At 39.6% G+C, this 24,669-nt stretch overlaps 1 protein-coding gene across 1 annotated transcript in view; it reads left to right on the forward strand.

The window, feature by feature from the left end:
* The window catches only part of LBR (lamin B receptor), a 26,110-nt gene extending 1,517 nt beyond the window's left edge, over positions 1 to 24,593 (forward strand). Inside the window, exons 2-14 of the mRNA XM_038761001.1 lie at positions 9,647 to 9,824; positions 11,451 to 11,648; positions 13,046 to 13,129; positions 13,325 to 13,517; positions 14,688 to 14,884; positions 15,955 to 16,009; positions 17,389 to 17,580; positions 18,323 to 18,426; positions 18,694 to 18,819; positions 19,880 to 20,048; positions 21,574 to 21,654; positions 21,749 to 21,871; positions 22,724 to 24,593. Of these exons, the coding sequence (XP_038616929.1) occupies positions 9,660 to 9,824; positions 11,451 to 11,648; positions 13,046 to 13,129; positions 13,325 to 13,517; positions 14,688 to 14,884; positions 15,955 to 16,009; positions 17,389 to 17,580; positions 18,323 to 18,426; positions 18,694 to 18,819; positions 19,880 to 20,048; positions 21,574 to 21,654; positions 21,749 to 21,871; positions 22,724 to 22,884 (1,848 nt within the window). The 5' untranslated portion in view covers positions 9,647 to 9,659 and the 3' untranslated portion in view covers positions 22,885 to 24,593. The remainder of the gene's footprint in view (positions 1 to 9,646; positions 9,825 to 11,450; positions 11,649 to 13,045; positions 13,130 to 13,324; positions 13,518 to 14,687; positions 14,885 to 15,954; positions 16,010 to 17,388; positions 17,581 to 18,322; positions 18,427 to 18,693; positions 18,820 to 19,879; positions 20,049 to 21,573; positions 21,655 to 21,748; positions 21,872 to 22,723) is intronic.
* The last annotated feature ends 76 nt before the right edge of the window (positions 24,594 to 24,669 follow it).

Consider the following 24,669-nt stretch of genomic DNA (forward strand, 5'->3'; position numbering starts at 1 on the left):
GGGGCTCACCGTCGTCATCCCCATTTTACAGAGGAGGCAACTGAGGCTTAGAGAATTTAAGTGACCTGCCCAAGGTCACACAGCAGACATGTGGCAGAGCCGGGATTCGAACCCATGACCTTTGACTCCGAAGCCCGGGCTCTTTCCACCGAGCCACAGTGCTTGGTGCTTTAATCAATCAATCAATCAATCGTATTTATTGAGCGCTTACTGTGTGCAGAGCACTGTACTAAGCGCTTGGGAAGTACAAGTTGGCAACATATGCAGATAGTCCCTACCCAACAGTGGGCTCACAGTCTAAAAGGGGGAGCTGCTTTACACCAGCATGTGCTCAACAAATACTGTTGAATGAATAGATGTGTTTGAACATATTTATTACTCTATTTATCTTACTTGTACATATCTATTCTATTTATTTTATTTTGTTAGTATGGTTTTGTTCTCTGTCTCCCCCTTCTAGACTGTGAGCCCACTGTTGGGTAGGGACTGTATATGTTGCCAACTTGTACTTCCCAAGCGCTTAGTACAGTGCTCTGCACACAGTAAGCGCTCAATAAATACGATTGATTGATTGACAGTCCTAATCCCCATTTTCCAGATGAGGTAACTGCGGCCCAGAGAAGGGAAGTGACTTGCCCAAAGTCACCCAGCGGACAAGTGTCGTTGACGGTTATCGTCGCCGCCGTTCTGCCCCTCCCTGCTCCCAAATACCACGGGGAAGCAGCGTGGCTCAATGGATAAGAGCACGGGCTTTGGGGGCAGAGGTCATGGGTTCAAATCCCGGCTCCGCCCATTGTCAGCTGTGTGACTTTGGGCAAGTCACTTCACTTCCCTGGGCCTCAGTTCCCTCATCTGTAAAATGGGGATTAAAACTGTGAGCCCCACGTGGCACAACCTGATTACCTTGTATCCCACTGTTGGGTAGGGACTGTCTCTATACGTTGCCAACTTGTACTTCCCAAGCGCCTAGTACAGTACTTTGCACACAGTAAGCGCTCAATAAATATGATTGATTGATTGTATCTCCCCCAGCGCTTAGAACAGTGCTTTGCACATAGTAAAAGCTTAATAAAATGCCGTGATTATTATTATTATTATTATTATAAACGGGGACTTTTAAATTACCGACGCTTTCCCTCCGGGCCGGTTGGGCTCGCTAGGTTGGACTCTAAAGAGACAGGATGGATTTTTATGCCCCCCCGCCGTCGGGAGGCGGGGGAAAATGGGCAAAGGTTGGGGCCACCCAGGTTAACTTTTTCCCTTCATCTAGTAATAATAATAATATTGACTGTGGTGTTTATTAAGCGCTTTGCCAGTCACTGTACTAAGCGCTGGGATGAATACAAAAACCATGGCCTTATTGTTAGAGAAGCATTGTGGCTCAGTGGAAAGAGCACAGGCTTGGGAATCAGAGGTCATAGGTTCTAACCCCAGCTCCACCTTTTGTCAGATGTTTGACTTTGGGCAAGTCACTTAACTTCTCTTTGCCTGTTCCCTCATCTGTAAAGTGGAGAGTAAGACTATCAGCCCCATGTGGAACAACCTGATCACCTTGTATCCCCCCCAGCGCTTAGAACAATGCTTTGCACATAGTAAGCGCTTAACAAATACCATTATTATTATTATTGCTTTACCACAATTATTATGCAATCAAATCAGGCCGGACACAGTCCCTGCCCTTCACAGTCTTAAACCCTCACTTTACACAAAAGAGAACCGAGGATTAGAGGACTGTCCACATGCTTTGTTTTGTTGTCTGTCTTCCCCCTTCTAGACTGTGAGCCCGTTGTTGGGGTAGGGACCGTCTCTATATGTTGCCAACTTGTAGTTCCCAAGCGCCTAGTACAGTGCTCAGCACACAGTAAGCGCTCAATAAATACGATTGAATGAATGAATGAATTTTCATAACTAGATCAAGGTCACACAGGAGACAAGCAGCAGTGCCGGGATTAGAACCTATGACCTTTTGATTCCCGGGCCCGTGCTTTTTCCATTAGGCCAAGCCGTTTCCCTCATCTCCCTTCCTTCCCAAAAATAATGGTGGTATTTGTTAAACTATGTGCCAAGCACTGTTCTAAGCACTGGGGGAGATACAGGGTTATCAGGTTGTCCTAGGTGGGGCTCACAGTCTTCACCCCCGTTTTACAGATGAGGTAACTGAGGCACAGAGAAGGGAAGTGACTTGCCCAAATCAATCAATCAATCAATCGTATTTATTGAGCGCTTACTATGTGCAGAGCACTGTACTAAGCGCTTGGGAAGTACAAATTGGCAAGACATAGAGACAGTCCCTACCCAACAGTGGGCTCACAGTCTAAAAGGGGGAGACAGAACAGAACCAAACATACCAACAAAATAAAATAAATAGGATAGAAATGTACAAGTAAAATAAATAAATAAATAGAGTAATAAATATGTCACACAGCTGATGAGTGGCAGAGCCGGGATTAGAAACGATTGTTTATTGAGCGTTTACTGGGTGCGGATCACCGTATTAAGCGCTTGGGAGAGTATAATACGACGAAATTAGCAGATACTTTCCCTGCCCACAACGAGCTCTCTAATTTTTGCCTCCCCAAATTGAGAGTTAAAGGCAGAGAGCCAGGAGGGAGGTGGAGCCGCGTTAAATGGGTGTAACTCCGTGCTTTTCTGTAGCTCTGCTAGCTCTGGGAGGCTTCACTTGGTTGCCCGTGTTGGATGGCAGAAAACCAAGTCTTTCGGACGGTCTTTAATAATTTAGTCCCTGCTCGTAAACGAAAGAGGTAGTTACACCCAGGCGGCCTCCTTTTAGTTTTGAACCTGATTTCGTCACCCGCCGTCTTTGTTTTGAACTTTCATAATGACATTTGCAGAAGTGTAAAGGCTTTTTTTATGTTACAACTTGATGGACAGTTTTGTTCGAGATGGGCAAATAACACGTTTTTTCTCTGTTTTATTGCTTTTTTCGAGGTAACTATTTCCATTTTAGGAAACATTTGGGAAAATCTTTAGTTTAAAGAATAAGTGTTCGATTAAGATTTTGGTTTCAAGTAATTTTGTTTCTGGGAATTTGGCACCTCAAGATAAATATTTCAGTGCATTTGTCTTACATTTGACTGGTGATTCCACGCCCCAGGATAACCATTTCAGGACTTTTCCTAATCGTCAAATTTTACTCAGTTGTTGTCTGCCTCTTTAAACTTGTCTTGACCTGGCTGTGATCTTTTACCAGTTCAGAAATGACTAGGTTTTTGCCTTAGTCAATGGTGCTTTTATCCCTTTATGAATATGGTGGTTAAGTATTTTGTCAAATAAAATTGATATTTCAGTATACTTTTGTTTTGCAGACATACAGAACTGTCTGTTCATTGCCAATTTTTTAGGACACCAAAGTTAAATGATAGAAATGCAGTAGGAAGGATATGTAGAGAGTGGTGGCATTGAAGCCCGCGAGCCAGTTTCCAGAATTAGAAGACAAAAATCACTGCCCCTTTCAAACTGTTTTCACTGTGAAAAACACATTCAGAAGACATGTACTTTTTTGTGAAATGAGTTAAAAGAAAAGTACCGGGCAAGGGTAGATTTAACTAAAAGACTAAAGTAGGGTATAGAAACTTGCTTTGCCTGTTTTACTTTGGAAAGCAGGCATGTCGAATGGATCAAAAAGGGAAACTCATAAGCACTTTGAGCTCCTCAAAATAAGATAACTACATAAATTCGTGATGTAAAAATAAACTAAAATTTCCACTCTTGTGTCTGTTGTGAAAACTCCAAGTAGTTTTGGCTTAAGGATAGGTAGTGAGGATAAAATTGTATAACTTCTGAACTTAATCCAAAACTGCTAGGAGGTGTAGTTTTACTATTTGGAAACGTTTTTATGTATACTTTTGTACGTATCTCTTTCTGAAGCGTTTTTAAGCAGTCTTTAAGGAATTTGATAATCTTGCACACCTTTTCCCCGGCGATTATATGTCAGCAACAGAAAGAGGAAAGTGTGAGGAATGAGGGAGATGCCTGACTGGATAAATGGGGCCAGGAGAAACTGGGCCCATATGGCCCATGGTTCGGGATGGGATAGATTGAATGGGGACTGAGAAATCATAATGACCTAGGTGTGACATATTGGAGCCAAGATGATGCTGTGACAATGGAAAATGAGGATAGGGTAAGTAGTAGGACTCTCCCTTTGAGGTCAGAGTTGCAAGGAAGCAAAAAAAAAAGTTCTTGATTCTCCAGTAGGGTTGGAAATTGGACCCAGGTATTCCCTAGCAGCCTTAGGAGATGGACTAAAAATAACCTCCAGCTCATTAGGCATCCAGGAGAGGGAGGTGGTGTTTGTCATATTGTCAGTATTGAAGGAGGTCCCCTGATTGTCTTGATTTCCAATTGGTAAGCAGGCTAAAGTTGGAATCCACCTACCTAGAGGATACCTGCATCCCCTGTAACCCTGGGGAACATTAGGAGATGATGGAGAATGGGAAAAGGAGGAGGCTTGTCAGGGTACAGAAATCAGCCTGCAAGTGAAGAGAAAGTAGACAATGAGGTCGCTGGAGTTGAGGACTGTGTGAGAGTTGACTTTCTTTGATAGCCATTCTCATGTTTAGGAAAGTATTGTATAATGTCTCTGACTTTTCCCTGCCAGCATCCGTGACTTTTTTTCCTTCTCTGTCAGCATCCCTGACTTTTCCTGGTTGTAAATGTGTAGTCTGAAATTCATTAATCTCCCACCCCTGGACTATTTTGTATAGCTGTACTAAAAAGGATGCTGAAATGACAGGCATTTCTGGCCACTAAACTCTCTAGAGTCCTTGTGGCCATGGATCATGTCCACCAACAGTTGTATTGTACTCTCCCATGTGCGTAGTACAGTACTCTTCAAGCAGTAAGTGTTTGTCATATTGTCAGTAAACACTTACTGTATGCAGAGTGCTGTACTCAGCGCTTGCGAGAGTACAGGCTAAAAGAGTTGGTAGACATGGTCTTTGACCAGAACGAGCTTATAGTCTAGAGGGGAGAGATAGTAATATAAACAAGTACACCATGGATATGTACATAAGTGCTGTGGGGCCAAGGAAAAGGTGAATAAAGGGAGCAAAGTGCAGGGGTGGTGCGAGAGAGAGGGGGAGAAGAGGAAATGGGGGCTTAGGCAGGGAAGGCCTCTTGGAGATGTGCCTTCAATAAGGCCTTGAAAGTGGGGAGAGCGGATTGTCGAATATGAAGGGGTGGGGTGGTCTCAGTGAGAGGTCGGTGGTGAGATAGATGAGATTGAGTGCGTAGGTTGGCATTAGAGGAGCGAAGTGTGCAGACTGGGTTGTAGAGAAGCAGCGTGGCTTAGTGGAAAGGGCCCAGGCTTCGGAGTCAGAGGGCGTGGATTTGAATCCCGACTCAACCACTTGTCAGCTGTGTGACTTTGGGCACTTAACTTCTCTGTGCCTGTTACCTCATCTGTAAAATGGGGATGAACTCTAAGCCCCATGTGGGACAATCTGATAACCTTGTATCTACCCCAGAGCTTAGAACAGTTCTTGGCACATAGTAAGTGCCTAACAAATACCATCATTATTAGTAGTAGTAGTTGGAGAGCAGCAATAATGGTGAAAGGTAGGCAGAGTCAAGGTGATTAAATGCTATGAGGCCCATGGTAAGGAGTTTCTCTTTGATGTAGAGGCTTAAATACAATTGACTAGGTACATCTTCTGGAATTTTGGAATCTTTCACAAATTAATAGATAGAGATATTTTCATATTTAAAAGTACAATAAAAGTTTGGAGAAGGAAGTGAAGCATGAGAATAGAAAATAAAAGTGTGCTAGGTCCATGTGTTGGTTTTGTTGAAGCAAGTCGGGTTGATCATTGTTCCCTTACAGGTGCTACATCCGTTTGTTCTTGGGGACTAGGACAGTAGACCTTTTTCCATTCATTAAAGCCATGGTTGAAGTATTCCATTGCAAATAGGCTAAAGCTCATGAAATGTTCATGATATTGTAGCATTTCTTTCTTTTTATCGTTGCCTGTATCCTACTCCCTGTCTCCTTCTGTTGAATTCTGTTTGTCTCTTCCTTTCTCTGGTCCTCTCCTAATCTTACAGACTCACTTTTCAATGCTGAGTGCTCTTCTTTCTTTGTCCTTCTCTTTACATTTTCCCCGTGACTGTCTTTTTCCCTTTTCTGCCCTTCGGGTGTTTTTTTCACTGCGTGCCTTATTGCTCCCGTCTGTTCAAGACTGACCGCACAGTCTCATGCCCATCTTTGGAGTACACTGGTACTTCCTGTCACCCCTGCAGCCCGAGGATTTTGCTGTCTTCCTCCTAAGGATCTTTTGGTTGTTCCATTTGCTTTCAGCAGGTCTTGTGGGGTCTCATTTGGCTCCTACAGTGCCCTGTATCTGCATAATTTCCTGCCCACTTTCAGGTAGCTTTGGGGTAGACTTTGGTAATCAACCCAGATAGTTGAATTTCTCCTGGCTGAATTTGCTGGCTTTCAAAAATGTAAGCATCTAGTATAGGCTGCCAGTGAGGATAATTTTTTATTCTATGTAGGGACAGCATATAGTGGGGCTTGTAGCTGCTTGTAGCCACCTGGGGTTTAGTACAGTGCCATGGCACATAGTAAGTGCTTAACAAGTATCATAAAACTATAAATCAGGAATCCTGTCTGCTTTGTCCAGTTGTAAACTGGGGACTAGGAACTGTCTTCAGTTTCCCAGGCCCATGCTCTTTCCACTGGGCCATGCTGTTCCTCAGATTTATCTAAACTGATTGCCAACCTATGACGCTTGGGCCACCTCAGCCTCTCAGCCTCATCAACTTCCTTTCTCTCTGCAAAATTATTTGACAGTGTGACAGAGCCTTGGTGTTTAAGTGCTTACTATGTGCCAGGCACTGTGCTGAGTGTTAGGGTAGATACAACATAATTAGGATGGACACAGTCCCTGTCCCACGTCAGGTTCACAGCTTTCACCTTCATTTTACAGATGTGGTAACTGAGGCACAGAGACAATAAGTGGTTTGCTCAAGGTCACACAGCAGCTATGTGGCAGAGTTGGGATTAGAACCCAGGTCCTCCAACTCCCGTGCTCTTTCCACCAGGCTACACTGCTTCTCATTTTATATAGTGGTGTTTCCCCTGGATCATTGCATTGTTGCTAGTGGAACTTCCTGTCCCCCAAGGAACTTAGGTTGGGGGAGGCCGGTGGAAGTCGCAGAGGGAGGGGTAGGTGGAACAAGTTAAGAAAAGAATGGGGGAAGTGATGACATCCTTGGAACAGGCTGCTGTAATGCAATTTGCATTACTACCCTCGATATTATATCATAACTGTTCATTTGCACTTTGTAAATCTCTGGTGACTGTTGAACATTACTTCGGAATGCATTACTCCCCTAAAAAATAAAATTAATGTTGAATGAAAACCCTGCAGTTAAATCAGTGGTCTGTAAATACAGCAATTTTTATTGTTTCAGGTGTTACACACTGTTTTTCTAGTCTACTAATTAAGGCTGTTTGACAGATGCACACTGTTTATAACCTTTGGTTCCATTCACCCTATTCCTCCAAAAGTTTGGAAGGTAGCCAAGTTTTTTCATTGATTTTGGGTGACAGAGAAGGTAAAGAACAAAACCTACCTAATCAGCCGGCCTCCCTTCCCCCCTTGACTAACTGAGGAAGTTGAATGGGCCTTGTTGCAGGTGCCTTTAAGAAATGAAGTGAAAATTAATTAAAATACTGACCCCACCCCCCCCCACCCCACAGGGGGAATCATAGTTTGAAGAGATGGTACATAGAGAAAAGTCAATAATTGGAACGAATCAGAACAAATTTGATGTGTTGAAAGTAATCAGTAGCAAAAATAACCATTCATTACTGTCTATATGGGACAGTCTTTGAGCACCTCAGCACTCTATGTAAACTATTGTGAGTTTAGAGGCAGCCACTGTAGTGATCTTCCCAATGTTCCAACTGTTCTTTCTGGCTGAGCGGGGAGAAGAGCTTCTTCCTGGCAGTGGTGATTGGGTTGAAAAAGTCCTCTCTGGTTTCCAGCTGGACCCAGGACGGAGCGATTAGTGTCCAGAGGTACAAGCCCTAACCCTTAGGTGGTGCTCGGTGAGCTCCTAAGCCTCTGAAATGAGAAAGCAGGGATCTGAGTGCTTTCTTTGCTAATTTCTCGTATCTGGTGGATAATCATTGTTTTAAATTTTGAACCCAAATACCCCAAACACTTAGGCTCATCTTTGAAGTATGCTAAATCTTGTTTGCATTTGTAAGGGATAAGTGTCAGGGAATGCCTCATAGAGACCTCCCCTCAGGGAAACAAACACAGTTTGCATACATACACTAGGATCATGTTTAAAAACATATAATATTGCTAAAAATTGTCAAAAAATAAATGTGGCATGTATGAGTGTGATGGGGGAAGGGATGACATATCCAAGAGGGATGACTAGAGGGATTTGTTGAGAAATGGAAGATATGCACCCTGTTCTATAATATGGGGGTTGTGAACTTTGCAGAATCCTGGGTTAAAGACAGCTTTTGTTCTGGTACCCATTTTATGTGCACAACTGTTTCTTGTAGCACTGTCAGCTTGTCTCTAGAAAGGCCTGTGTTAGAAGAATGTTCCTTAATTCTGCCTTTGTGTTCTAGTCAGAACACATAATGAAATTATGCATTATGGCAGAACTGAGTTGTGCAATAGAAAAAGCTGGAGGTAACCATACAGGGATTTAAAACCATAAACTGAGATTTCCACCAGAAAACCCCAAACTCGATCTTTAATCAATCAGTGGTATTTATTGAGCGCTTACTATGTACAGAACACTGTACTAAGCGCTTGAAGATTGCTTTAGTCCCCAATTCCCTGGCCTCCCTTTCTCATCAGTTTAATTATGGGATATGGACTTCTACGTAGGTGGAGCAGAGCCAGATGAAGCATCTCCTCCCTCCCCTAGCACCAGGAGAGAACGATCTCTCTCGACCCCTTCCAAGAGAATTTAGGGAGCTTGGATCCTTCCATGAACTCCCCTTCTGCCTCACTTCCACACTTGGATTTGCACCATTCAAGCTCTTGATCATTCACCCCACCCTCAACCCCTCAATACTTAGGTACCTAGCTGTAATTCATTTTAATGTCTGTCTCCCCTGAAAGCTCAATAAGGGCAAGGAACAGGTCATCCAACCCTATTGTACTGTACTCTCCCAAGCACTAAGTACAGTGCTCTGCACATACTAAGTGCTCAATACATGCCCTCTAGACTGTAGACTCATTATGGGCAGGGAATGTGTCTGTTTTTTGTGGAGCTGTACTCTCCCAAGTGCTCAGTACAGTGCTGTGCACACTGTAAGTGCTCAATAAATACAGTTGAATGAATAAATGAATGAATGATGGTGCACAAAGGTCCTGGGTCACCCCCCTTTGCTTCTTGGGAAATGTAATTTCTCCTTTCCTTCTCTACAATTCCCTTGCCAATTTTCAACAGGACCATTGGATGTTTTAAAAACCCACAGGTCGTAGCAAAGACTGACCATAATGCAGTACAGTCTGGATAGTCGTAACTCCTTCTAGTTATTATCCATTTAATGGGGAATATTAGCTACAAGCTGATGAAAGGTAAAGAACAGAATATGTTTATATTTGCATGTACTTGCACTAAATTTAACTTTTAAAATTTTCAGATTCATTTTGGAAATGCCAGGCCGGAAGTTTGCTGATGGAGAGGTCGTAAGGGGTCGATGGCCTGGGAGTTCCCTGTATTATGAAGTGGAAGTACTTAGCCATGATAGCAATTCTCAGCTTTACACTGTCAAATACAAAGATGGAACTGAACTTGAATTAAAAGAAGGTGATATGAAGGCAAGTGGCATTTCTTTCGATACAAATTCTCTGTTTCTTTGAGGGATCAAAGCATTAATATGTCCATGTTCTAGGGCTGAACACTACTGTCTCAATGTGAAATACTATTGTGTGTTCCACATTTGATCATATTGACTAAGCTGAGACCTCGCTGACTGAAAAATGCAAAGTCAGTAGTAGAGGGTTATGAACCTTATAAATAAGGAATGAAGTGTTCACATTTTACTTGATTTTTACCCTGATTTCCATTCTCCAATTTAATTTTTTAATAGGGGCTAAATCAGAAAAATCTCTGGTAACTGTGCCACTGACAGTGAAACTCTCTGTGGATCTGCTCTGATTTGTTTGCTTCCATGGCTTGCTTCGGCTCCTCCCTCCACCTTGTTGTGTGGGCCCCTGTCTCCTTTCCTTCACTCTTCCCCTCCCACCTCCAAGGTCGAGTTCATAGGAGCAGGCCCTGGGGTGTTGGGAAAGCAAAAAGATGAAGATGAGATTACTGTGGCAGCAGCGTGGAGCCCTTCACTGTTAATACCACTCTCTTCTGCTTCTCCTCCCTCCCCCCATCTCTCCTAACCGGGAGAATCCTCACTGTCGAAGTCCCTGGCCTTGCTCTGTCACCCTACACGTGCCAGCATCCTATCCTTTTGAACATTTAAGCCCAATTCTATGCTGGTGGAAAATACACAACCCAATATCCATTGTAATATACTTTTTAAACAGAAACATCTGTACCCTACGTATAAATTAATATTTTTGGTTGTTTTGCTTTTTTCAAACAAGGAATATAAATTGTAGAAGCATATTCAACTTATTCCAGTTTGGTCAGAAAGTGCACCTCCAGGGCTGTATTTTCAGCAGTACGTTAACAGCCTTTCCAAAAACGGTATATCCAGCCTTTGCCTATCTGCGGTATTCGCTGTCAACTTTTTAGAAACTAGGAAGCTGCTCCGTCCTTCATAAAAGAAAACTTTATAGTCACTTTTAGGGGTTAAAATAAAGCTTCAATCTAGTTTAGTAAAGGTATGCTTTTACTGTTCTGTAAAGACAGTAATTAAGATCAGAAGCACAAATGTGCCTCAAAGGTACAATTTTAAAATACAGGTTATGAGTGTAATTTAATTTTTAAGGGGAGTTCTATAAAATGGTTTTCAAGGTTTTTCTGGTGGGTTTGACTCTAATCAATGAAAAGATACTTGTTAGGTTATGTGAAATGATTTGGTCTAATTCCTATTAAATTTGGCTTCTGGGTCATGTGATCTTTTTCATTGCTGACCAAAGGGTATGTGAGCAGAATCACAAATTTAAGGAGGTTCTCCCTCCAAACAGAATTGAGAATCAAGCAAGCATATCAGATTTGACAGGTCTCTTTCAGAGAATCAGGTTCCTTTCATAAGTAGTTAACACATTTAAATTTAGTGAGTTTCCAAAACATTTAAGATTATTTAGTTAGAATGATTTTTACAGATTTACAATAAATGCTCCTTGTAAACCCACAAAGAACGATACTGGTATGCCTGTAAAAGAAGTGCACTTCACATAATTTTCCAATTTACATTTATGTAATCATAGATGAGTTTTTGCAATTATCACTTTCTAATTCTCTCTCGCCCCTCTTTCCAATTTTAGACTTTGACATCATTCAGACAAAGGAAAAGTGCGTCTTCCTCAAGTTCTCCCTCCAGGCGCCGTGGTAGCCGATCTCGGTCTCGATCTCGGTCTCGTTCCCCTGGTCGTCCACCAAAAAGTACACGTCGTTCTGCTTCTCAAAATACAGAGATTAAAAGCAAAAAGAGAGAAATTTTGGAAATCAACTTGACTCCATTGGTACTGGGACTTTATTTATTATTGAACCCTTCTTAGGTCTGATCCTCTTCTATTAATATCGTATTATTAATTGTGTAGTTTGACTTTCAAGAGGCTGTATCAGAGATTGAAACTGGCATAAATAATCTTCCACTCTTTCCAGACCACACATACACCTAGCTGTATTTACAGAGTGTGAAAATGTGTGTGTTCATTTCTAATGAATATGGAAAGTGGAACAGGTTTTTAGAAAAAATATTGTACTGTATTCTGGTTTTACTAGGCCTTAGGTTCACCCATGGGACTAAACAGATGTAAGTAACCTTTCGTAGGACTCCTACTAGCATCCATTGTGCTGCTAATTTTTCTGCCAAAGATTAGCCAATTCCACCTAGAACTTTGGTAAATTCTTCTTTGCATCAGTTTGGGTGACATTAATGCAGTGTACTGAACTTCCAAGTAATATTTGACAATTTTCATAATGGTTAACATGGACACTGGAAATTTCTCTGCTCCTCGAATCAAAACTTCTGCCAAGGTTTTATTTTACCGATCATTGTTTTTAAAACAAGAATCCTAAATAATCATGTTCCTCAATAGCATTCAGTGCTTACTGAGTACAAATTGCTGTACTGAGTGTTGGGAGAGTACAAAATGGTGTTTGAGTGAGTGGTCAGGTGAAGGAGCATGGCTTTGAAGTCAGAGCAAGGGCCTGGGAGCCAGAGGATTTAGATTCTAGACCCAGCTCTGTCACTTGCCTTCTGTGTGACCTTGCACAAGTCACTTAACTTCTCTATGCCTCGTTTTCCTCACCTGTAAAATAAGTTTCAATACCTGTTCTTCTGAGGTATCTCGGGTCTGCCAGTTACCTGCTGGGTGACCTTGGGCAAATCACTTCACTTCTCTGAGCCTATTTCCTCATTTGGAAAATGGGCATTCAATGCCTGTTCTCCCTCTTGCTTAGTCTGAGCCCCATGTTGGGTAGGGACTATATCTGACCTGATTAACTGTATCTATTTCAGTGCTTAGAACAGTGCTTGACACATAGTGCTTAACAAATAACATAATTACCATGTGGAGTAGGAACTGTGTTTGACTTGACTATCTTATTTCTCCTCCAGTGCTTAGTATAGTGCTTGACACATAGTAATTGCATAAAAAAATACCACAATTACCATTATCATTATTATGGTATACCGAGAGGTAGTTATGATGATACCATCAATGAAAACTTCTTTGATATGTATAGGCCAAAATGCTTCAGAATTAAAGTTGATCCGCTGCCTTAAAACAGATTTCCAAAAATTTATCCTTTTTGGTGAATTTTGTAGTTTCTATAGCGATTACCTGATAACTGATAATTGATATTTTTTATATTTTAACAAGCAATTAAAATATTTTAAAATTCTCCAATTTAGAAGTTAAGTGGCAATAATATCAGCAGATATAATGGAGAGCCAGAAAGTTTGGAAAGGAATGCTATATCTCACAAAGGCATTCAGGTAAGAAATCATTTAATTCATGTTTCGATAGGAAATTGCTAAAACAGTCTCCTCTCCAGATTCCCCCTATTCCCCCAAAATTCAAATTATAACAATTTATTAGGTAATGGCCACAAAGTGACTTTCTGTAGGTGAGAAGACTTCAAATTAAGTTTGAGGAAAATTTTGTGACACAGTTTTTTTTGGCTTTATTAGGAGAAAAATTATTTGTCAGAAGAAAGCAGTTATATACCTACTCAATATAGCCTTCGTCCGAGAAAAGAAGAAGTCAAATGGCAAGAAACTGATTTGAATGAAGAAAGAATTATTGGAAAAGAAACAAAATCAATAAGAACTCTTGAAACAGCACCAACCCAGAAGAAGGAAATCGAGTTTGGAGGAAGCATTGGTATTTATTATTGCAGCATATTATCTTTGTTACTGACTCATAAAATTTGAAGGGCCCTTGAAATCCTTTAGTGGCAGCATGTCAAAGGAGATCTCACCTGTTATCGTATCCCAATATTGCTGTGGATTCTTTCTTCACTTGTACACTAGAATATTTAATCGTACCTTCTCACTGAAATTTCCTTGAGCTCAAGCATTCGGTGCATAGATGGAAAAAATAATAAGAGAATCATTAAGGCCAGTTCTCATTCCATATACAAAAATATGAATTACATGCATAACTCATTTCGTTCCACAAATGCTGGCAGAAATATTTAAGTGGGCTTTCGTTTCCTGTGTTGGAGAAACAGATTCTCAATTTCTTTCCCTTTCTTCCTTTGAAGTCCATTGTGCGGAGTTTTTGCCTGATGCGGAAGGTCTGGGGAAGCTAGTGGAGGGTTTTGAAGAGCACATCTACATTGAGAAGACAAGCATTTGCCACCTTTTTTTAGTTTGCATCAATAATACTAACACGAGCCTTCTTTTCCATTTGAGAACATGAAGGTGGAGTTTTTGAACCCTGTAAATAGTGGAATGACTGAACTTTGGATGATCTGTTTTTTGACCAAGATTCCACAAAAGCTATTCATTGTTTTGAAGCAGTGTTACTAAAAAGTAACAAAATATTTGGAAGGCAGTAGTGGTATGCGGTAGGCATGTATAACTCATATGAGACTCCCTTCTGAATCTGATGAAGGATTTGGAAAATAATTCAGTTCCTCATTGAATATTATATATTTTTATTTTTTAAAAAGGCAGGTAATCATAAAATCTACAATTTGTCAACTAAAAAACTTATAGAACATTGCACTCTAAAATTAGTGCATCATCATATGAAATGAGCTCATTCAATTTTATGGTAATTTGAACAACAACCTTTTTGGTTAGTGTCAGGGGAAGTAAAAAATTTTGACCTGAATCATTTTATGTTAGGTGTAAAATGTTTTTGTTTTGTTTTTTAACATTCAAAGATAAATTATACTAGACAAGTCTCAAGTGGGAATAAGTATTTTTATGACTTTTATCAAAACCAATATTCTAACGAGAAGCTGAAGATTCCTAGTACATGTTTTTTAATGTCCAAATCCATTTTCTACAAATCTGATCCTTGGAATTTATTGTTTATTTACAGGAGCTTTTTTCATCATGATTGGACTGCCTGTGGTTCTTTTTCTGTTGCTGTTGATTTGTAAACAGAAAGATCCCAGTCTTGTGAATTTTCCTCCAACTTTGCCAGCCTTGACTAGTCTGTGGGAGACTAGAGTATCTGGGATCTATCTTCTCTGGTTTTTTCTTCAAGCGCTGTTCTACTTGCTACCAATTGGAAAGGTAAATTTGTATTAGCAAGGTGTGGTGCTTAGAGAATACTGGATTTTTAAAATTCACTCTCTGTTCATGTGTGAGCAGGGAACATAACTACCAATTCTGTTGTGTTATACTCTCCCAAGCACTTAGAACAATGCTCTGCACACTAAGTGCTCAATAAATACAATTTTGATTAGACTAAAGCTGTATCTAGAAGTTGTTGCTGAATCGTATACGGTTTTTGTTAGCAGTCCCAGAGCAGGACCCAGAGCCACAAATTGAAAAAACCATACATGAAAACGCATGAATGTACAAAGAGGAGCATATACACAAATTAACATAAGAGGACAGAGAGTGACAACGCCAGGGAATGACACTTAAGGTCCTTTAAGAGCAGGGCAGCTGAGATTTTAGAGGGACAAGAAAAGTACAAAAACGGTGAGGGGGGTGGAAAACCTCCTGCAACAATTTTTTTTTGCTGCCATAGTTGGAAATAGATCAGTGGGCTGGCCAGGGCTGGCATGACCTACTGTAATGTGGCATACATTCCCACTAGGAAGGAAGGGACACTGGGAAAGAAAAGGTTTTAAAGCCTCACAAAATCTCATGGCTGTATCATGGGTCCCAGTTATTTTATGTTTCAGATATCAAAAGCGAGGTACTCAAAAAATAAAAGTTTTGAGAAATATTTTTTTTGCTGCTTCAGGTGATGGAAATGTCTAAATAATCATACCTTATTCAAGTGGTTGCTTTGATCACAAGATCCATGTATGCCGAATTTCATGAAGGAACATTTAGTATTTCAATTTTCCTCCATGAAAATCTTCAGGCAATTTATCCCTTTACTTTTTACATTTCTAAGGAACAGTTTAGCAGTGACAATCTGAAAATGATGCAGAAATAATTGATTTTAAGTTCTTTAAGCTATCAGTCATCTAGGGGATCTAGTTATCTATCTGATAAGCATGGGAGGAGACTTGCAGTGAAAGGGAGAAATATCCATTGCTCATTCAGTTACCTGAAAGTAACATCTAACTTTGGTTAAGAGATTGCTGTTTATATTTGTTTCAAACTACAATTCTCTTTATCTGAAGGTGGTGGAAGGAACGCCTCTTTTAAGTGGAAGAAGACTGAAGTACCGAATAAACGGTAAGCTTTTTCTATATGAGCCGTAGGTAAGTGTTGATTTGGTGTAGTTATTGTAACTTAGGAAATTGTACTACCAGTTGTATTTAGGTTTTCTTTTTTTAGTATGGGTTTTTTTGCATAAGTATATGAATTTCCTGGACTGTACACTATTTTCATGAAACAAGTTGAGTTAATTGAAAGAGTGCAACTTGCCATAGGAAACGATAGACAGTGCATTCATGTTTTCCCATGATCCAAAAATAATTGACCTAAACAGTTGAGGAGAGTGGTGGGTTGGGTGGTGTTCCGCCATCCCAAGACCTAGCAGGAGAATAGATAGAGCAGTGTGGGACTCGAGCCATTCTTTGGGGGAGCCGGACCATAGTTGGAACCTTGCTCTTTCAGGGAGGGGATCTAGTCCATCCAACTAGTAGCAAACCAGGAATCACTGCGCTGCACAAGAAACACCATTTTTCAGATTCTCCCTTCTGGGTATTCTTGGAGTAGTGTCTCTCTGAGGTTGGGCAGAAGTAGGGATTGGGAAGCGGGGGCCAGGAGGCTGCCTGTCTGCTCCAGCTCCTCTCTCCTCCACAGCCCAGCCAAGGGGCACTGAGGACAATGAAAGGCTTTTGGGTGCTACCCTATGCAAACCAGAGGGCCTATATGATCTGAATAGATTAGTGAAAATAGGAAAATTATTTCCCATTCATCTGACCATCGTGCCTAAGATTTAGCTGCATAAATAGATGAGGGGGAGGTTCTGTTGGCAAGTTTGGGTGCATGGTAGGATTTCCCCTTACCCCAGTGTTAGTTAGGGAATTCCTGTAGTTGTAAATTCCATCATGATCTTAAGAGAGCACGCACATCAGTTTAAGAGTTTGCTCACAAGGACCTTTTTTTGTAGTATTTTTTTTCTCTCATTTCTCCTCCCTTTTATTTGGATAAATAGAAACATTACCAGAAAATAAAGGAAGGTCTGTTAATTATATGTTCCAAGTTTTTAAAAGCCATTGCCTAGGGATGTCACCCGAGCAGCAGTAACTCCTGGCACTCCTGGATAACATGACAGGAGTGACTGAGCTCCAGGCCCATTTTCCTCTTCTCCTCCCTCTTCCTCCTGCCTCACACTTTCCATAGTATCTTTCTAAGAATGGATATTTAGATCTAATAGCATAATATTTGTAATCTTTAACAAACTTGTAAGAAAGGTACCTGTCTGTTTTTTTTTTTTAAAAAAAAACAACAAAAAAATCACCATGGGTGAGAGCTAAGAAAGGCTTAGAGAGATTATGATCTTTTCAGAGCCTAAATATTAAACACAAAGTACTTTGGTATTTTTAAAGTTGTAATAAGAGAGAAAACATTTTCTTCATTTGCTGTTTTCTAATTTTTTCAAATAGGGTTCTATGCTTTTCTCCTGACGACTGCAGTCCTAGGAGGGTCTCTTTACTGGGAAATGGAGATCAGTTACTTGTATGATCACTTTCTTCAGTTTGCTGTTGCAGCAACAGTGTTTTCAGTGGTCTTGAGCATCTATCTTTATGTCCGGTCCTTGAAAGTTAGCAAGGATGAGCTCTCGCTTGGGAAATCAGGTAAGCATGTTCAGAATGGCTGCCCTCAAGTCTATTTGGTAATACATTATGTAGAACCAAAATGTTGCACAAGATCAAAAATGGATTTATTACATAGCATTTGCAGTCACTGGGAAAATAAATCTCATTTTTTATTGAAGAGGAAGAGCCTGGCAGTTAGTAACCCCCTATACAGTTACTGCTCTGTTTTGGTTTGAATGACACAAAGAATCAGTGTACAAAAATCTCTCAGGCACTCAACATTTTTATCTAAGTACACCAAAAATTAAATCCTAACTATTCCCTATAATTTGAGTAATATAATCAACTGTTATAAATTGAATGGCAACAAGGAAAGAAAAGAGGGATTGGTAGTTACAAATTTGTCTCCCAGAAGCACTGTTTTAAGAGATGGGGTAATGTAGATAAAGGTTACTAATCAAATTTGATGGCTGAAGATCTGAAACATGCCCTGATCCTAAATAGCTCCCAAACTCTGAATCTCTGTGAGTCTTTTGGGTGGATTTCATGTGGTTTCAAGGTTTTGGTGTTGACAGGTGAATTTTAGCAATTCAGGTTTATTTACTTGAGCTGTTTTTAATAAAACTTTTTTTTGTGTCCCATTCAAAATTTCATTTTATAGTCCCATGTCAAATGATCAGAAAAACTTAAAAAAAAAAGCAGCAGTTACAAAACACTGAAAATTAAATCCTCCTAATGAATGAATCAGAAAATATTATTGGAAAAGTATTTTTCTTTTCAGGAAATGTTATTTATGATTTCTTCATTGGCCGTGAATTGAATCCTCGCATAGGAACTTTTGATCTTAAGTATTTCTGTGAGCTGCGTCCTGGATTGATTGGTTGGGTGAGTGAGTGTTTCTCTGCATTCTGATTGAGAGATTCTGTTGAAGTTAAAAAACCTAGAATTAATTTCAAATGAGCAATGAACATTTTATTTCTAAGGCTTTCAATTACAGTGCCTCACTCAACCTTAATAAATGATTGGTGTTTGCCTTATTAGTTAAATCATTTCGTTTCCTTTTTCCTCTAGAAAGTGATTTTCATAGAATATTATGCTTTTGTAACAGTAAAACTAATATACATTAAATGTCCCTCCTTTCACCCACTTTAGGTTGTAATTAATTTAGTGATGCTTTTGGCAGAGATGAAAATACAGAATCGTGAATCTCCATCTTTAGCAATGATATTGGTTAACTGTTTCCAACTACTATATGTGGTGGATGCTCTTTGGAATGAGGTAAGTAGTCTTAATCTGAAAAACACATTTTAAAACTCTGGTTAAAAATATTATTCCTATCTAACCCTTCTCTGGTGTCTTATTCCTAACTAGCTGAGACCTATGAAGCAATCTAATTGGAAAGTAGGCTGCCTCTAAGTTAGTCTTCTCTCTTCTAGCTTAGTACAGTGCTCTGCACATAGTAAGCGCTCAATAAATACGATTGATTGATTGATTGATTCTATGACTTTTCTCTTGCAGCCTCACTACAGTTTTTCATCCACCTGCTGCCTTTCTGATACTAGAAAAATTGTTATTGGTTCAGCCCAGTATCCTGGGGGGATTGTGTCTATTAGCTCATATTAGTACTTTGTACAGTGCTTCAGCACAAAGTAAGCACTTAAACCACTGGAAATGCTGGGAGAAACTTTATAATGTCCATCCTATAAACCACAACTCTTCCCATCTTCAAAGCCATACTAAAATCACATATTCAGGAAGACTTCCCTGGTCTAATCTCTCATCTCCCTCTCTCCCTTCCATCTGTGCCACGTCTGCACTCGAATCCATCCCCCCCGCACACTTATACTCTGTTGCCTCCCCTGTATCAGTAATTTATTTTAATATCTGTCTTTCCCATTAGATTGTAAACTCCTTGAAGACAAGGTTCAGGTTTTACTCTTGTTCTCTTCTAAGTGCTTAGTACAGTGTACACACTGCAGACTCAGGTAATACTACTGAGTGATATTTAACAGCATTTAACACTCACTTTCACTGTACTAATGTCTCTTGAACAAAGTGGCTCCACTGTTGACATCCGCCTTTGCTTCTTTCTGCAGTTGGCTCCAGCAGTTCAGCCTTGTCATTCATTCATTCATTCAATCGTATTTTTTGAGCGCTTACTGTGTGCAGAGCACTGTACTAAGCGCTTGGGAAATACAAGTTGGCAACATATAGAGACGGTCCCTACCCAACAGTGGGCTCACAGTCTAGTGTGGTGTCTTGTCACACCACCTATTTCACTGTTAAGAATGACTAATTCTTGTGTTTCAATTCCATTTTCCCCATTCTGTCTTTGAAGGAGTCTATATTGACAACCATGGACATTGTCCATGATGGCTTTGGCCTCATGTTGGCATTTGGAGATTTGGCCTGGGTCCCCTTTGTCTACAGTTTACAGGCCTTTTATTTAGTCAATCATCCTAATGAGATTTCGTGGCCCATTGCCTCTGCAGTCATTGCTTTGAAAAGTAAGTCACGAGTTCACTTTTTCCTTATTAACCGCTAATGTTGGGCTTACAGCAGTTGTGTATTGTCTAGTATTAATGTAGCACCTGTCATTGTAAATACAGTTGTTCTGGGTTGTAGATCATTTTTGCCTTCCCCGATTAAGCTCTCTTTTCCCTGACTCCTCCTCCCTTCTGCATTGTCTAAGCATTTGGATCAGTGCCTTTTGGGCACTGGGTATTCGCCCTACCCTCAACACACTCATGTACGTATCTGTAATTTCTTAATTTATAATCACCCCCGCTAGACTGTAAAATCGTTGTGAGCAGGGAACGTGTCAACTCTGTTATACGGTACTCTCCCAATAGCATTTACTAAGCATTTACTTGGTTAGAGCACTATATGGAGCACTGGGAAAGAGTGTTCAAATGGGAATAAATAAGACAAGGTCCCTGTCTTGCTTTTGGGTAATGCCACAACTCTGCAAACAGAGTAATAATAATCTCATTGTAAGGCTAAGCTAAACTTTAGGTTGGTTTTTTGGTGGTTGTTTTTTGTTGTTGTTGTTCTTTGGCCTAGCCAACTTCTTACTTGTTTGCCTTTTGCTCATTTTCATGTTGGCTGGACAGGGTTTGTGTCCAACCTAACTGACCTGTATGTACCCCAGTGTGTATTACACTGTTTGACACTTAGTAAGTGCTTAACAAATATCATTTTTAAAAAGTGAAAAAGAGGGCCTTGTAGGGGGTTTTAGAAGCTCTAGGGTGGGGGCTCATGTTGAAACTACTTCGGAGAAGCAGCATGGCTCAGTGGAAAGAGCACACGGGTTTGGGAGTCAGAGGTCGTGGGTTCTAATCCTTGCTCTGCCACTTGTCAGCCGTGTGACTTTGAGCAAGTCACTTCACTTCTGAGCCTCAGTTACCTCATCTGTAAAATGGGGATTAAGACTGTGAGCCCCCTGTGGGACAACCTGATCACCTTGTATCCCCCCCAGCACTTAGAACAGTGCTTGGCACATAGTAAGTGCTTAACAAATGCCATCATCATCATCATTATTACTATTATTGACTGAAAGGGGACTTGGATTATATAGGGATTTTCCATCCCTGTCATTAATAAGTAATGATAAATAAGAAATAGTTATCCTAGAGTTCTCCCAATCAAGGATATTGAAAATAAACTGTGTACCTGTCATAAATTATAAGACGAGTGAATGTTATTTAATTGTAAATTCTTCAGTTTGATTTTTTTTCCCCTCTTAAGATCCGTTTGCCTGAGTAAGCCCAACCACTTCTTAAGCAATGAACATGAGTGGTTTTATATGTGTATGTAAAACACATACACAAATATGTAAATATTTATGTATTTGTGCTCTTATGCTTGTGAAGGCAGGAATCTTATATGGTCTTCTGGATTTTATATATTCTTATAATTTCCTGTCTACTAAAAGTTAATTGCTAGTCATAGGTCAAGTTACAGTAATTTTTATGTAGGGAATTTAGGGTTTGGCCTGTGGTTTTCAATGACAGCCTTTTTTTTGTGTTTTAGTTTGCGGGTATGTAATTTTTCGGTGTGCCAACTCTCAGAAAAATGCATTTCGAAGAAACCCGGCTGACCCTAAAATAGCACGTAAGTATTATTTTGTATTTTTAGTGATCAATTAGCTAAGAATACAGAGCAATTCATTTTTGGACTATTTTAACGAGTCCTACTTTTTATACAGATCTGAAAACTATTCCTACTTCCACTGGAAAGAATCTCCTCGTCTCTGGCTGGTGGGGCTTTGTTCGTCATCCGAACTACCTTGGTGATTTAATTATGGCCCTGGCCTGGTCCCTACCCTGTGGTAAGATATGAAAATTATCATCATCATCAATCGTATTTATTGAGCGCTTACTGTGTGCAGAGCACTGTACTAAGCGCTTGGGAAGTACAAATTGGCAACATATAGAGACAGTCCCTACCCAACAGTGGGCTCACAGTCTAAAAATTATTATATTATTGATATAATGATTTAATTGATATATAATTGATATATTTTAATATATTGATATATATGATATATAATTGATATACAATTGATATATAATAATATATTAATATAATTGATACAGTAATTTTCATATTATTATATGAAAATTATCAGTTAAGAGTTCCGTGCCTTTCATTATCTGCACTGGGGGGGTGTGGGGTGTGTGTGGGGTGTGTGTGTGTGTGTGTGTGTGTGTGTTTTTCAAATTGTACTTAAGAGCTTACTATGTGCCATGCAGTGAACTAAGGGCTGGGGGTAGATACAAGATAATCAGGTTGGACACAGTCCCTGACTCATCTGGGGCTTACAGGCAAAAACAGGCACTGAGTCCCCATTTTACAGATGAGGTAACTGAGGCATAGAGAAGTTGGGACTTACCAAGGTTGCATAGCAGACATGGCAGAACCAGGATTAGAACCCAGATCTGAGCCTTGATTGCTTCCTTATGAGAATACATTTGACTAGAGCTGGCAAATAGTCACATGGCTCTGTTGTGTTGCATTCTCCCATGTGCTTATTAACAGTGCTCTGCACACCGTAAGCATGCAAATACCATTAATTGAGCTGTTTTTCAAGGGCTTATAATCTCTTATATTACGAGTAATCTTCTGTGGTTTTGCTTGCTTGAAGCACACTATTAAAACTGGATAATGTATATGTTTACAGGTTTTAATCACATCTTACCTTACTTCTATGTGATTTACTTCACCATCTTGCTTGTCCACCGAGAAGCTCGTGATGAAAACCACTGTAAGAAGAAATATGGATTGGCATGGGAAAAGTACTGCCAGTGTGTTCCGTACCGCATATTCCCATACATTTACTAGTTCCACCTTGCTACAAAATTAAAAAAGTACTCCTGCAATTTTAGCTTTCTTACAAAAACATACCTCTTAACATCACACTGGGTCTATAAGGACACATAAATAAAAAGCAGAAATGTACAAGAGCACTAGTGCTAAACACCTACATTAATAGGGCTGCCTGATAAAGTTAGGCTTGTTCTATATTGCATTTTAATAGCTTGCAACAGTGAACTTTTATTAAAACTATTTTTTCTGGGGGTTAAAATGTTCCATTATAGGGACACTCGGGTTTCTAACTTTTCAACCAGTACTATGATTCCTGCTAATCTGCTGGGTTCTCATCTTTTTTTCTTGGTATTAAACATGTAAAAATGGAGCACTGTAGCTGAATGTTTCATTGCATCAAGGGAAGTGAAAACTGATATTCATTTCACTTCTCATTCAGTATTTGAAAAGGAACTAATTTGGTGTCCAGTCATGTATAGGAAGAGGGGGAGTTTGAGGGAGTAATTAAGTAGTAGCACTGTAGAGGACAGAGATCATTTGTTGGTTTCTTCCAAACTACCTTTTAATGTAAATAAGCGGCTAACTTTGTGTATTATACTGTGACTTCAAGATTTTGCTGTACAGTGTTTGAATGTGATACAAATTATGTAGGACCAGGGAAAGCTTTTTAACAAACATTTTCAGTTTTTTAATTGTACCTTTTTTATGTAGACCTTGCTTGTAAAGTAATGTATTGATATGAAATTAAACCTTTTGAAGCAATTTGAGGTCATCTAAATGTTGTAATGAAATACTAGAAAATTTTGGACCTTTTTTAAATCCAAAGTTTGTGAATCTGGCTTTGCTACCTCAACTGTAGGTTCTCAATTGCCTTTTATACTGTTGCAGATAGATGTAGTTTGAATATATATTTTTGGAGTTACATCACTATTTAAAATTTTTACATGAACCTGTGGTTGAAAATTCTTGCCACTTCTAATATATTTTGTATAGGTTTGACTTTAAAGCAATTTATTGCTATTCATTCATGCAGTTTATACTGTATTCAATATCTAGGAATCTCACTCCATTGCAGTGATAGAGTTCTGACTAAAACAAAAATTGGGTTTTCCTTTTGGACTCTCACCTACAAATAAGTCGGGGAAATACGCCAACGTATTTCATGACTGATTTAAAAGGTAGTGGTTGTTGTACAAATAGAGTTGTTTGTAGAGCCCCTCTGCCCTGGGAGGTATTTGAGAACTTGTTTTATATAGGTTTTTATGTGGGAAAAAAAATCCCAATATTTTATATGCACAAGGCAACATTCTTGAAATCTAATGTGAAGGTGGAATATGAAATAATTATACATTTTGTGTATGAGCCATGTAGGAGTGCCATGTGTATGACACTGTGCATTTTAAGTGTACATAGCCTAGCCTGTTTGAATGTGATGGAACTATTTTCTTCTAGTTGCAGCCTTCTACATAGAAGGTATCCCTTCAGGACATTTATTTAGGTGATCTCAGTGCAAAGACATTTTTCTTGCAGTATTAAAAATGATATTCCATTCCACATCCTTTTACGGGGTTTTGCATTTTCTTGCTGAAAGAAACAACTTTCTACATCTAGAAACTTCTGGGTAACTGCAATGTGTTTTTTTCATTTTTTGGTATGTTTATTGGAAGTAGAAGTTTTATAATATGTGTTACGTTGAAATAAAGTTTAAATAAGAATGTGTAAAATTTATCATCTTTTACTATTGGCATATGGTCCTAACTCTCCAAAAAGCACAGACTGTGGAGTCTGTATCTTACCTTA

The sequence above is a fragment of the Tachyglossus aculeatus genome, chromosome 19 (genome assembly GCF_015852505.1).
Source record: "Tachyglossus aculeatus isolate mTacAcu1 chromosome 19, mTacAcu1.pri, whole genome shotgun sequence".
NCBI lineage: Eukaryota > Metazoa > Chordata > Mammalia > Monotremata > Tachyglossidae > Tachyglossus > Tachyglossus aculeatus.